Source organism: Orcinus orca, chromosome 14, assembly GCF_937001465.1.
Source record: "Orcinus orca chromosome 14, mOrcOrc1.1, whole genome shotgun sequence".
NCBI classification, from domain to species: Eukaryota; Metazoa; Chordata; class Mammalia; order Artiodactyla; family Delphinidae; genus Orcinus; species Orcinus orca.
The window spans coordinates 83,363,707-83,377,125 of NC_064572.1; the positions used below are offsets into that span (position 1 = coordinate 83,363,707).

At 39.5% G+C, this 13,419-nt stretch overlaps 1 protein-coding gene across 3 annotated transcripts in view; it reads left to right on the top strand.

The window, feature by feature from the left end:
* ZRANB1 (zinc finger RANBP2-type containing 1) overlaps nucleotides 1-13,419 on the top strand; it is a 69,022-nt gene that overhangs the window by 40,491 nt on the left and 15,112 nt on the right. For all 3 annotated transcript variants that reach the window (XM_004265729.3, XM_033420781.2, XM_049696644.1), the window contains 3 exons: nucleotides 3,002-3,189; nucleotides 9,263-9,416; nucleotides 11,579-11,650. In XM_004265729.3, the coding sequence (XP_004265777.1) occupies nucleotides 3,002-3,189; nucleotides 9,263-9,416; nucleotides 11,579-11,650 (414 nt within the window). The remainder of the gene's footprint in view (nucleotides 1-3,001; nucleotides 3,190-9,262; nucleotides 9,417-11,578; nucleotides 11,651-13,419) is intronic.

Consider the following 13,419-nt stretch of genomic DNA (forward strand, 5'->3'; position numbering starts at 1 on the left):
TTTTGTCCCTATGCTTAAATTTGTGTTTTTCACGTTCTGGAAAGTTTGGAGGTTTTTTATGCTGTGATGAATAGAGAACAGAATCTCTATTCTGTTCACCCTCATTTTCTGCCCTCCTGTGTATATTCCATGCTAGTCGGGGCAGGATTCCCTATTTGCAGTTTAGTGCAGAGCTTGTGGTCAGGGGAAATAATTGTTTTTTATGTCTTGGATTAGGCCAAATAGAAGTCCAGTTTGTGTGTGTATATGTCAGCTTTATTGAGATACAATTCACGTACCATGCAGTTCATCATTTGAAGTTCTGTTTTTATTAAAAACGTTTAGTTTGAAGGCAGACTGTAAATCATAATTCCAAAGCACAGTTGCTGACTTCGTTGTGCTGTTTGGTCTGTAATCCTCCCCACCTTCGGCTAGCTAATTAGTTTCTAATTACAGAAATCCTTCAGAAACATTAGAGAGGAAATGAATTCTTAAGCAAGTATTTCTAAGATGAGATTCTTTCAGACATCAGCTATTTGATGAGTTAGCTAAAAATAGTGAAGACAGTGATTTAAAAGATCTCCCCTTCCTCCAACCAAAAGAACAAAGTTAGTTGACGTTTACCTTTAGACTACTTCATCTTTGTCTTTGGGAAACAAAAAAATATGTGTGTATTTACACACACACGCATATACATGTACTGTGCAGGTCTTCCTCTTTATCTTTTCAGGTAAATCAGACCTTTTGGTCCTTGTGTTGCTTTTGGAAGTGCCTAGAACATTTCTTACATCATACAAAGAAATTTTATAAATACATATTTTTAGGTTGAAGCTAAGAACTGTAAAAGGTGTGGTGATACTGCACACACCTAGAAAGTTATTAATAGCTTTGATAGAACTGAAGTGAACAATAGTTGCCTTCATAAGGAAATATATACACACAAAAGGAAATGGAGTAGGGCATGTTCAGTTTGAAAAAAATATACAGCATTAAATTATTCAAAAAGTTATGAGCTCTACTAGATTATTCTCATCTGTTCATTAAAACAAGTTAAGCAGATTTTAGATCTGTGTGTCTGTTCTTCAGGTTTGCCCTTTTGAGAAGGTTCACCTACCCTTATCTCATGCCAACTATATTACATTTTAGCCTTGATGATTTCCCCAGGGCACTAAGCCTTGTAAGGGTGTGTTGAAGTCCTTTATGTATTGCAGTGGGGGCTATAGCTGTCCTTAGGTGTTTATATTGAGGAATGTATTAACCTATGTTGCTGTGAAAATAAAAATTTCTATAAGGTATTCTCATTTGAAATCATGGATTGTTAACCTGAAAAATATATGTTTCAGGGGGAGGGGGTCATTTTTCTGGTGAGAGGATCTAGTTTTGCAGAAGGGATCTTTGATCCCAGAGTTGGAAAACTTGGACGCTGGCTTTTTATGGCTCACAAATGTGATGAAGGACTGTTTTGAGTATAGGAATCATGTTTTTACTGTGTTTATGTTTCTCACAGTGCCCAGCATATTGCTTTATGTGTCATGGGCATTCGGTGAATGTGGAAATTATCATTTTAAAGCTTTGTTATTTTTAATAACAGGGGAACTTGTTGCATTGTATCAATCTGTAATAATCTAAGGAATAGGTCTTATTTATCTAATTCCTAATTCAAGATAGCAGTTTAAAATGCTTTTTTTAAAAGTACCCTAAGAATATTTCTAGCTAGTAGTAGCATTTTATGTAACAAATTTTTCTTGATGTAATTTAGGAAACAAACTTATTTAGTCCTACAGTCTTGTATGTGTGTGTGTGTGTGTGTTTAATACTATTTGTGGTAAATTTGAAGCTAACCTACACCTTCATTTTTTGCCAAGGCTATTTATTATCCATAGATGTACTGTACTGCTTAATAAATAGGATTTTTGTCATTACCTAACATTAATTTGTGTTAAGAATAATAGCATGGTTCAGTGGGAATGGAAAGTTCTTTATAGATTTGGAAAAATTGATACTTGTTTTGTATCTCTACTCCCCAACTGGTTTATAGTGTCTTATTTTAGCCTGTTTCTGTTCAGAATCATCTAGCTCAAGTTTTACTGTATTAATAATTCTTAATGGGTGTAAGGAAGACTTGGCTAAGAGAAATTCTGAAATCAAAATATTGCTAACTTTTACTTACATTAAAAATAGTTTTGACTGCTCTAAGTCGTCTCCGGCTAACAAAACAGTAGTGTGGAAGGCTCAGCATTTGTTTTGATCCAGTTTTAAAAGTGCAGCGGAGGGAATTCCCTGGCAGTCCAGTGGTTAGGACTTGGTGCTTTCACTGCTGTGGGCCCGGGTTTGATCCCTGGTCCGGGAACTAAGATTCCTGCAAAGCTGCCCAGTGTGCCAAAAAAAAGAAAGACAGAATAAAGGGCAAAAGCAGCCCAACACCAACGGGAAGCACATCCCTGTCTCCTTGGTTTCTGCAGAGCCAGGACCAGAACAGGAACTTAGTGTCTTTTGTGAAGTCTAGTTGCTCACACTAGATTGTTGATCTTTGATCCAATTAATATATTCTAATAATTTCTCTAAACATTACCAGAGCATGGAACCAGCACTAATGTGATGGTAAGTGCCTAACTAGGCAGTTCTAATTCTGGAAGGAAATGGAAAGGAATACACTATAATTTTCCTTATATTCTTTTTTTTTTTTTTTTTTTTTTTTGCGGTACACGTGCCTCTCACTGTTGTGGTCTCTCCCCTTGCGGAGCGCAGGCTCAGCGGCCATGGCTCACGGGTCCAGCCGCTCCCCGGCATGTGGGATCCTCCCGGACTGGGGCACGAACCCGTGTCCCCTGCATCGGCAGGCGGACTCTCAACCACTGCGCCACCAGGGAAGCCCAATTTTCCTTATATTCTGTAGGACATTTAAATGATGCCCCGGGATCCAGGAAGCACAGAGAATCAGAGTTTAGAGTGAATGCTACAGGTTTATGCTTTTTGAAGAAAAATAAAATTGAACTTTTTTCTGTCTTGATGCTTGTTTTAGGGGTTGTAGAAGGTGATTTAGCTGCTATAGAAGCATACAAATCATCAGGAGGGGACATTGCCCGTCAGCTCACTGCAGATGAAGTGCGCTTGCTGAACCGTCCTTCGGCTTTCGATGTTGGCTATACTCTGGTACATCTGGCTATACGTTTTCAGAGGCAGGATATGCTAGCAATATTGCTTACAGAGGTGAGTGTGACATTTTGATTAAACATTCTTTTCTATGAAGGAAATGTGTTCTTTAGTTTTCATTTTTGATGTTATAATGTTTCTCAGTTCTTAAATGTTTTAGATTCAATCTTCTGTCTTCTTTTAAAAATGACATTAAACTTAGACTTCAACAGAAGTAAATAATTTTTAAGGATATGTGTTTTTAAAACAGGACATTTTGCTACAATATTTGAGTCATGTGTTTGATTTTAAAAAAACTGGGATGTATCTGTCATTCATTCAGCTAACATTTATTGAGTACCTACTACGTGCCAGGCACTGTGCATAAAAGGGCTATAATTGTGAAGACATTGGCTCTTCCTTCAATGAATCTCCAGGTACAGTTACTCTATAGAGTCCAGGGTTTTTTTTTTTTTCAAAAAAACTTTTTCTTTCTTTCTCTCTTTCTCTCCCTTTTTCTTTCTCCCCCTCTCCCCGTCTCCCCATCTCTCCCTCTCTCCCTCTCTCCCTCTCTCCCTCGGGTCTTCGTTGCTGTGAGCGGGCTTTCTCTAGTTGTGGTGAGCGGGGACTACTCTTCGTTGTGGTGTGCGGGCTTCTCGTTGCGGTGGCTTCTCTTGTTGCAGAGCACGGACTCTAGGCATGCGGGCTTCAGTAGTTGTGGCACACAGGCTCAGTAGCTGTGGCTCACGGGCTCTAGAGCGTAGGCTCAGTAGTTGTGGCGCCTGGGCTTAGTTGCTCTGCGGCATGTAGGATCTCCCCAGACCAGGGCTTGAACCCGTGTCCCCTGGATTGGAAGGCAGATTCTTAACCACTGCACCACCAGGGAAATCCCCAGAGTGCAGTTTCAGAGATGTAAATGCCAGGTGCTGTGGAGAGTGCTTGAGAAAGTGTTTTGAGGTATCTTACCTTCTTACCTGTAGCAGGTAACATTTTAGCTGAGAGTAAAATGAAGGAAGGAGTAGGAGGAATTAGCCTCAAACAGTAGGTGGAGAGAAGGGAGTTGAGGAAACATTTTATTCAGAGGCAAGTGTGGTGGTATTTGTGGCGAATTTGGAACTTGCAGGTAGCTCAGCAGGGTTGTGATGGCAAAGGGGAAGTGAGAGAGGCAAGTAGGGGACACAGTGTGAAGGATCTTCTAGGCCAAAGAATTTGAAAATTATTCTGAGGGCAGAATAAGGCTTTAAAAAGGGTTAGGTAGAGTGGCAGGGGAGTGACAAGATCAGACTGTCTTTTGGCTGCTCACTTTATTTTTTTTTATTTTATTTTTTGCGGTATGCGGGCCTCTCACTGTTGTGGCCTCTCCCGTTGCGGAGCACAGGCTCCGGACGCGCAGGCTCAGTGGCCATGGCTCATGGACCCAGCTGCTCCGCAGCATGTGGGATCTTCCCAGACCAGGGCACGAACCCGTGTCCCCTCCATCGGCAGGCGGACTCTCAACCACTGCGCCACCAGTGACGCCCGGCTGCTCACTTTAGAGAGGGGCAAGCCTGGTTAGCAGGACATTGCAGTGATGCTGGCAGGAACTCTGCTGGGACAGTAGTGGCAACAGCAAAGGAAAGAAGTGGGCTGGTTTGAGAGAGATGCTGGTGATGTAGGCAGAACTAAGTGGATAGATTGGCCATGGGGAGTAATGGTGAGTTAGGGGTCAGAGTTGATTCTGGGGTTTCTGGATTAGATAACTAGGTACATGTTACAAATGACAGAGGTTGCAAATGAATTAGGATGTGACTGTATTATCCAGGTAATTTTTAAAAAATATATTCATTTATTTATTTATGCGGCTCCACATCTTATTTGCGGCATGCGGGATCTTTAGTTGAGGCATGCGGGATCTTAGTTGCAGCATGTGGACTTTTTAGTTGTGGCATGCAGACTCTTAGTTGTGGCACGCGGACTATTAGTTGCAGCATGCATGTGGGATATAGTTTCCTGACCAGGGATCAAACCCAGGCCCCCTGCCTTGGGAGTGTAGAGTCTCACCCATTGGACCACCAGGGAAGTCTCCAGGTAATTTTTTTTTTAATGATAAGAGAAATAGGGTAAAAGTGCAGAGAGTTAGATCAGTTGTGGATTCAAATCCAATTTGGTCAGTATACTCCTGTGTATGCTTACTTGCACATTTAAGTTCGCCAATATCTGGGAACATTTATGTACAAAGCATGGGGTGAGGGGATTAATAATTATGAACGTTAGATGAAAGCATGATTGAGATGGCTAGCCGTGAGTTTAGTTTGGTAAGAGTCCAGTGTAACCAGGGGCACCTGATAGAGCAAAGGAGGGCTTGAGAGACAGCCATGCTGAAAACAAAGGGCAGGCTTATTGAGGATAAGGGAGAAGGGGGCTGTTTGAAAAGCAGCTGTGTGATTAGAGAGACCAGAGTTCTGGAACATGGGATGGAACAGTAAGAAGTAGTTCCTGTAGTATCTGAGGTCTGGCTACATTTGTGTTGTGATGCCCAGTTGTGTACTGGAAGGGCTGGCATGTGGAGTTATAGTTGCTGGTGGTGGCTGGAGACAGGAGAGAGAAGGCAGCTGTGAACCAAGGCTCAAGTCTTTAGGGGATACATAGGTTTCTCTCAGGCTGGTAGAGGACTATGAGAAGGTTCTGGAGGGACTGGTGTAAGTCGCCGGCCTTCTAAGAGCATTCTGGGGACTAACAGCAGGAAGACGGTAGAACCCCAGTGTGTTTATTATTTATTGCTGTGTAACAAATCCCCGCAAAACTTAGCAGCTTAAGACAGCAAACACTTGTTATCACAGTTTCTGAGAGTAAGGAGTCCAGGAGCAGCTTAGCTGAATGATTTTGGCTCAGGGTCTCATGAGGTTACAAACTGCCAGGGGCTCGACGGGGACTAGAGGATCTGGTTCCAAGTACACTCACCTGGTTGTTGGCAGGAGGCTTCAAATCCTTGTTACGTGGGCCCCTCAGTAGGCCTGCTTGTGATGTGGTAGCTGGTTTCACCTAGAGCAAGTGATCCAAGAGAGGGAGAGAGCATGAGAGAATGATTCAAGTAGAAACTGTAGTGTCTTTTCTATATAACCTAATGTAGGAAGTGATATACTATAATTTTTGCTATATTCTGTGGTACACAGAGACCACCTTGGTACAAGATGGGGGAGGTGGAAAGGAGGCTTGTTCTAGGGGAAGAACAAAGTCAGTGATGGAATTTAGTCTCAGTGGAGTAGGCACTCTACAGGACAGAACTGAAGGGGCCAGTAGGGAGACTGGAAGGGGGAGAGTATGAGTCTGGACTAAGGGATGTGTCTGCAGACAGGGCACAGAGCCAAGTACTTTTGGGATGGGAACAGGAGAACATTATATTTTGGGAATATGTGTCTGGGCCGGGGGTTTAATTGGATTTTAGATAATGGATACTGTTTGTAGTCTGGTGGAACCTGTGGACTTCTTCTCAAAATACTGTTTTTAAATGTATAAAATAAAAAATAGGGTTACAAAGGAAATCAGTTATATTGAAATAGTTATCAGAATATTAAATATATGTGATGTAAAGAAAATGAATTTTAGGGCTTCCCTGGTGGCGCAGTGGTTGAGAGTGTGCCTGCTGATGCAGGGAACACGGGTTCGTGCCCCGGTCCAGGAAGATCCCACATGCCGCGGAGCGGCTAGGCCTGTGAGCCATGGCCGCTGAGCCTGTGCGTCCAGAGCAATGGGAGAGGCCACAACAGTGAGAGGCCCGCATACAGCAAAAAAAAAAGAAAAGAAAAGAAAAGAAAATGCATTTTAAATGTAGGCAAGAGGTTAGTGAAAATGAAGGATTTAAATTTGATTGAAATTCCTATTCTAATTCATGGTCCCTTCCCAAGTTCATGGACCCTAGGTTAACCAGTAGCTTAAGGAGATGGTTGAGACTCAGGTTAAAGAGGCTAGAACAGCGGTCCCCAACCTTTTTGGCACCAGGAACCGGTTTCGTTGAAGACAGTTTTTCCACAGACGGTGGGGAGGGGAGGCGGGAGTGGGGGATGGTTCAGGCGGTAATGAGAGCGATGGGGGCGACAGGTGAAGCATGGCTCGCTCGCTGCTCACCTCCTGCTGTGCGGCCCGGTTCCTAACAGGCCGCAGACCGGTACCGGTCCATGGCCCGGGGGTTGGGGACCCCTGGGCTAGAAGATGAGAGGCAGGCCTCAGGGACATATGCTTAAGGATGGTGGCGGGAGAAGGAAGCTTAGAGGCCAATCACCAGCTGTAAGGTTTCTCTTGGGGTGTTTGCAATATTCAGGTTTCAGTCCAAGTAGTTTTTGAAAAAAATCTTCCCAGGATTTTGGAAAGGGGCGGGGGGTTAGCACATTGAGATAAGCTATTTTTGAATTTACTTTTGAGATGCATTTTAATGCTTTGACTTGAGAAATAGTCCGTTATATTCTGAAAATATTTAATATTTGGTTTTCCACAGTTTTAGTGTTGCTTAGATTGGGCTTATGGAGATAAGATGTGGTGACAATTTCATTGTTACTGGTAATCCTGGCTAGTAAAGTTTAGGAGAATTGAATTTTTGTGTAGTTTTCAGAATAGGATGTCTAATGGTTGCGTTGGGTATGCAGGGTTTTTGAAATACTGTTTACTTACCTTAATAGTAATTACAATTAAGCTGTCCACGTGTGTTATGTAGATGACATTATCAGTAAAACTTATTCTTTGTGTGGCTTGTTGGAAGATCTGCTGCTCCAAGCCCCACTTGTGACTGGAAGTCTGCATTCAGGAAGGTCGTCCAGGTTAGTGGCTGCGTCTGTAGTGACAGCAGAGGACAGAGCTAACTGGCTCGCTCAGGGTCACACCAGACTCATTTCCTCTTTAGCAGATACTCACCTTGGATTTCAGAATTCTCTGTATATAGATTTCTTGAGCTCCACAAAAGGAGTACAAGTTAAATGTAAGATAATGTCTTTTCATCGTTTGTTGTTATTCATCATTTAAAAAGGACAGGAAAGTTCTAGCCGCCTCCTTGTTTAGAGGTTCTCTGTGGTAGTGCTCTCTACACCGGTGCTCAGATTTCATTCCCGTCGAATTGTACTACTGCAGAGATTGGTTGTCTGTTTTACACTCGGAGAAGCCAGATGCTTTTTTAAAAAATTAAGAATTATAGGGACTTCCCTGGCGGTCCAGTGGTTAAGATGCCGTGCTTCCACAGCAGGGGTTGCGGGTTTGATCCCTGGTCGGGGAACTAAGATCCCACATGCTGTGTGGTGCGGCCAAAAAACAGAAAAAAAAAAAAAAAATCAGAATTGTAACAAGTGGGGAGGGATTTGAAGTCATTGGGAACTAACCCTTTAAAGGTTGGGAATCCGCCTGCCAGTGCAGGGGACATGGATTTGATCCCTGGTCCAGGGAGATCCCACATGCCGTGGAGCAACTAAGCCCGTGCGCCACAACTGCTGAACCTGTGCTCTAGATCCCGCGCTACTGAAGACCGCGTGCCTAGAGCCCGTGCTCCGCAACAAGAGAAGCCACCGCAATGAGAAGCCCGCGCACTGCAATGAAGAGTAGCTCCCGTTCACCGCAACTAGAGAAAGCCCGTGCATAGCAATGAAGACCCAACACAGCCAAAAATAACTAAAAATAAATAAATTTATTTAAAAAAACCTGCTTTTCTTTACTCTAAGTCAAAGTACTTGAAATATTCTTAACAGAGCAGAAGAGTGTTTGTACTTTCCTCTTTCTCTGTGAGCTAGAATTCCCTGTTTTTTAATAAGAATGTTTTTATTAGGGGCATGATGGTTATTCTTACTTTGTTTTTTGTCCTCCCTCCCCCTCCTATGATGAACGTTTGCGAACAACTCCATTTTACATAAATTTTTATATGCATCTTTGTGTATTTCCTTGGGATAAACTCCACTAGAAAGTAGAACTGCTGAGTTGAGAGGGTAAAACATTTTTATCACTGTTTTCCAGGGAAGTTGTACTGATATATACTTACACTATTGAGGAAATAACACCCAGTACCTCATATATTTAAAACAAAAACAAAAACACCTTGAGTTACTGGGAATTTTTGGTAATTTCTTTTATACACTATTGTTTTCTGCTTCCACTGATGATAAATGAGATGTAGAGGAAAGTTTCTTTTGTATTTAAGGTGTCTCAACAAGCCGCAAAGTGTATTCCAGCAATGGTGTGTCCTGAACTGACAGAGCAAATCCGGCGTGAGATAGCTGCCTCTCTTCATCAGAGAAAGGGGGATTTTGCTTGCTATTTCCTAACTGACCTTGTAACATTTACGTTGCCAGCAGGTAACTCCAAATCTCTGTGTGAAAATAAATTTCAACTTTATTATAATTTTTTAATGTCTGAATGAAAATGTTTCTGTTAGAAAACAGATAACTTAGCTACTATATGTGGATCTTAAATTACTTGATTACCCTGTTTTACTGGAAGTGACCAGTACAAGGGCCATTTATAAACTAATGCCTTAGAGCTGATAGGAAGACAGCAGCTGATAATAAGTGACTTCTTTGTGGGCCTCAGATATTTTAAAAAGTCTGTTTTATCCATTTATTTTTCTCTTTGTTTTTATTTTAGAATATGATCAGTCTGCTTTTTTTCTTTTTCTTTTCATAGATAACTATTGGTTACCTGATATTAGGAGATAAGATCAGAACATGGGTTTTTGATGGGTAGAGTCAAGTTATTTGAGTCAAAGATACTGGCATTCTTTTGAAAGTGCCATTACTTTCTTCACTTACTACGTTAATTTCTACTATATTTGTGAAGCAACCTTTTATTTTTCAGTTCCATGACAAGTGGAAATGTCTTCCAGGCTGTTTTTTGTCAGTTGGCATTGAATAAATGCAGTAAACACCAAAAGGTTCTAAATAAAACTTATATTTTGGTTTTGAGTGTTTTGAGCTTTTTTTATATTGAGATATGAACAGAGGTATTTACAAAATGGTAGAAAATAACAACTAAGCTTTTAAAAATCAGATAAATTTCATTTGAAATGCACTCTGTATATTTAAACTTAGTACTTCAAGTGATGATTAGATTTTAAGTTGAAAATAGTTCTAAGGTTAAAACATTTTTGTAAGGGTAATGCTTCTTACTCTAGACTACTCAATTAGTAAACTGAACAGAGAGCATAGAGAATTTGAGAAGGTGAGGAAAACAGAAATCTGCGTGCCAAAGTGAATGGCTCAGTAACTTGTATAAGGAGATTCTGAAGTCTGAAAATCACAGTCCTGAGCAGAGGTTGAGAGTGTGGGGGAAAGAGAACAAACAAAAATTTGTTTGTTTGTAGTTGTTGTTATTTTAACTCGAATATTAGATAGCTCTGTTCTTTTTTCTTTTATTTCAACTTTATTAAATTATCATTGACATAGATGATTGTAAAATATTTAAAGTGTACTTTGTGGTGATTTGATTTATACATTGTGAAAGTTAACTGTTAATTAACTAGATTCCCCCCATCTAGTTAATTAACACATTCATCACCTCACATTTATTTATCTATCTATTTATTTATATTTTGGGTGAGAACATTAAGTTTTGTTGTCTTAGTGAATTTCAATTGTACAATACAGCGTTACTATTGTTACTATGTTTTGCATTTAATCCTAGCTGTCTTCATTTTATGGTTTATCGTTTGTACTCTTTTAGCAATTTCTCCCTAATCCCTTCCTGCCTTGCCTCTGGCAGCTGCTTTTCTACTCTCTGTTTCTATGAGTTTGACTTTTTTTTTTTAAGATCCCATATGTAAGTAATACCATACAATATTGGTCTTTCTCTGTTGAGCTTATTTCACTTAGCATAATGTCTCCAAGGTCCTTCTGTATGTTGCAAATGGCATGATTTTCTTCTTTCTCATGGCTTAATAATACTGCATTGTATAGATATATCACATCTACTTTATTTATTCACCCATTGATAGACACTTAGGTTGTTTTCATATATTGGCTATTGCGAGTAATGCTGCAACCAACATGGGTACAAATACCTTTTCGATACCCTGTTGTCATATCCTTTGGCTGTATACCCAGAAGTGAGATTGCCGGATCATATGATAGTTTTTGAGGATACTTCATACTGTTTTCCATAGTGACTGCACCAGTTTACATTCCCACCACTGGTGCACAAGGGTTCCCTTTTCTCCACATTCTCGTCAACATTTGTTATCTCTTGTTGTTTTGATAATAGCTGTATATAATTAGTGGTCCAAATGATTTTCTTTTTATTGTTTGTAGATAGATCACAGTTTTGATAATGAAGTACAGAAAGGAAATATTTTACACCTCATACACACACACACGAGATACATGCATGTTTTTTAAAAGAAGCTATTCGACAGCCTTCGGTGGAAAGGCAGTTATTTTAGAGGAGGTTACTGTTAGATGCTGGCATCGAATTTTTTCAGTTATGAGACATATAAAGATTTTTTAAATCTGGTTTTTCTTTGTAGATATTGAAGACTTGCCTCCAACAGTCCAAGAAAAATTATTTGATGAGGTGCTTGATAGAGATGTTCAAAAAGGTAAGCATGGAATTAATGAGTATATTTATCTTTTATTGATTTCAATAAACTTTTTGCTTTGTCAGGTTTGGAATAGTTTGGTGTATGGTCAACATAGTTTATTTCTACTTTAAATTGAAAATGTAAAGTCCTTAAGAACAGTGTTGTATTGTGCTGTTAGAAGTGCTCATTCATAGCTCTTAACTGTGGTAGAGTGAATAAAGGTATAAACATTTTTAAACCTTGGTTATCTGTTTCCTATTCTAGAATGAGTATATTTTCATATTAAAAATTTTTAGAAAATAAATCATGAAGAATTTAAAAATGGAGTAAATTATTCTAGAGCCTTAAGGTGATTATTCTAGAGCCTTAAGGTGTTTCAACTACTCAAAGGTTTATATTTCAATTGATCAGAATTTATTAGTAAATAAATTTATTAGTAAATTACATACTAAATCTATTAACTTCTAGAGAATAGGTTCTTTCTTCCACTGAATATTTCTTAATTGCAGAAGCATGAAAATGAACATTTTATTTATTTACTTATTTATATTGAAGTATAGTTGATTTACAATATTGTGTTAATTTCTGCTTCACAACAAAGTGATTCAGTTATACATACATTCTTTTTTATGTTCTTTTCCATTATGGTTTATCACAGGATATTGAATATAGTTCCCTGTGCTATACAGTAGGACCTTGTTATCTATCCGTCCTGTATATACTAGTTTGCATCTGCTTACCCCAAACTCCCACCCCCCCTTCCCCATTAGCAACCACAAGTCTGTTCTCTGTGTCTGTGAGTCTGTTTCTGTTTTGTAGATAAGTTCATTTGTGTCGTATTTTAGATTCCACGTATAAGTGGTATCATATGGTATTTGTATTTCTCTTTCTGACTTACTTCACTTAGTATGATAATCTCTAGGCCCATCCATGTTGCTGCAAATGACATTATTTCATTCTTTTTTATGGCTGAGTTGTATTCCATTGTACCACATCTTTTTATCCATTCATCTGTTGATGGACATTTAGGTTGTTTCCATGTCTTGGCTGTTGTGAGTAGTGCTGCTTTGAACATAGGGGAGCATTTATCTTTTTGAATTATAGTTTTGTCCGGATATGTGTCCAGGGGTGGGATTGCTGGATCATATGGCAACTCTATTTTTAGTTTTTTGAGGAATCTCCATACTGTTCTCCATAATGGCTGTACCAGCTTACATTTCCACCAACAGTATAACAGGGTTCCCTTTTCTCCACACCCTCTCCAGCATTTGTTATTTGTAGACTTTTTAATAATGGCCACTCTGACCAGTGTGAGGTGGTATCTCATTCTAGTTTTGATTTGCATTTCTCCAGTAATTAGTGATGTTGAGCACCTTTTCATGTGCCTGTTGGCCATGTGTATGTCTTTGGTGAAATGTCTGTTTAGGTCTTCTGCCCATTTTTCAATTGGGTTGTTTGTTTTTCTGTTGTTGAGTTGTATGAGCTGTTTGTATATTTTGGAAATTAAGCCCTTGTCAGTCAAATCATTTGCAAACATTTTCTCCCATTCCATAGGTTGTTTTTTTGTTTTGTTTATGGTTTCCTTTGCTGTGTAAAAGCTTATAAATTTGATTAGGTCCCATTTGTTTATTTTTGTTTTTATTTCTATTGCTTTGGGAGACTGACCTAAGGAAAAAAATGGTACGATTTATATCAGAGAATGTTTTGCCTGTGTCGTTTTCTAGAAGTTTTATGGTGTGATGTCTTGTATTTGAGTCTTTTAAGTCATTTTGAGTTTATTTTTGTGT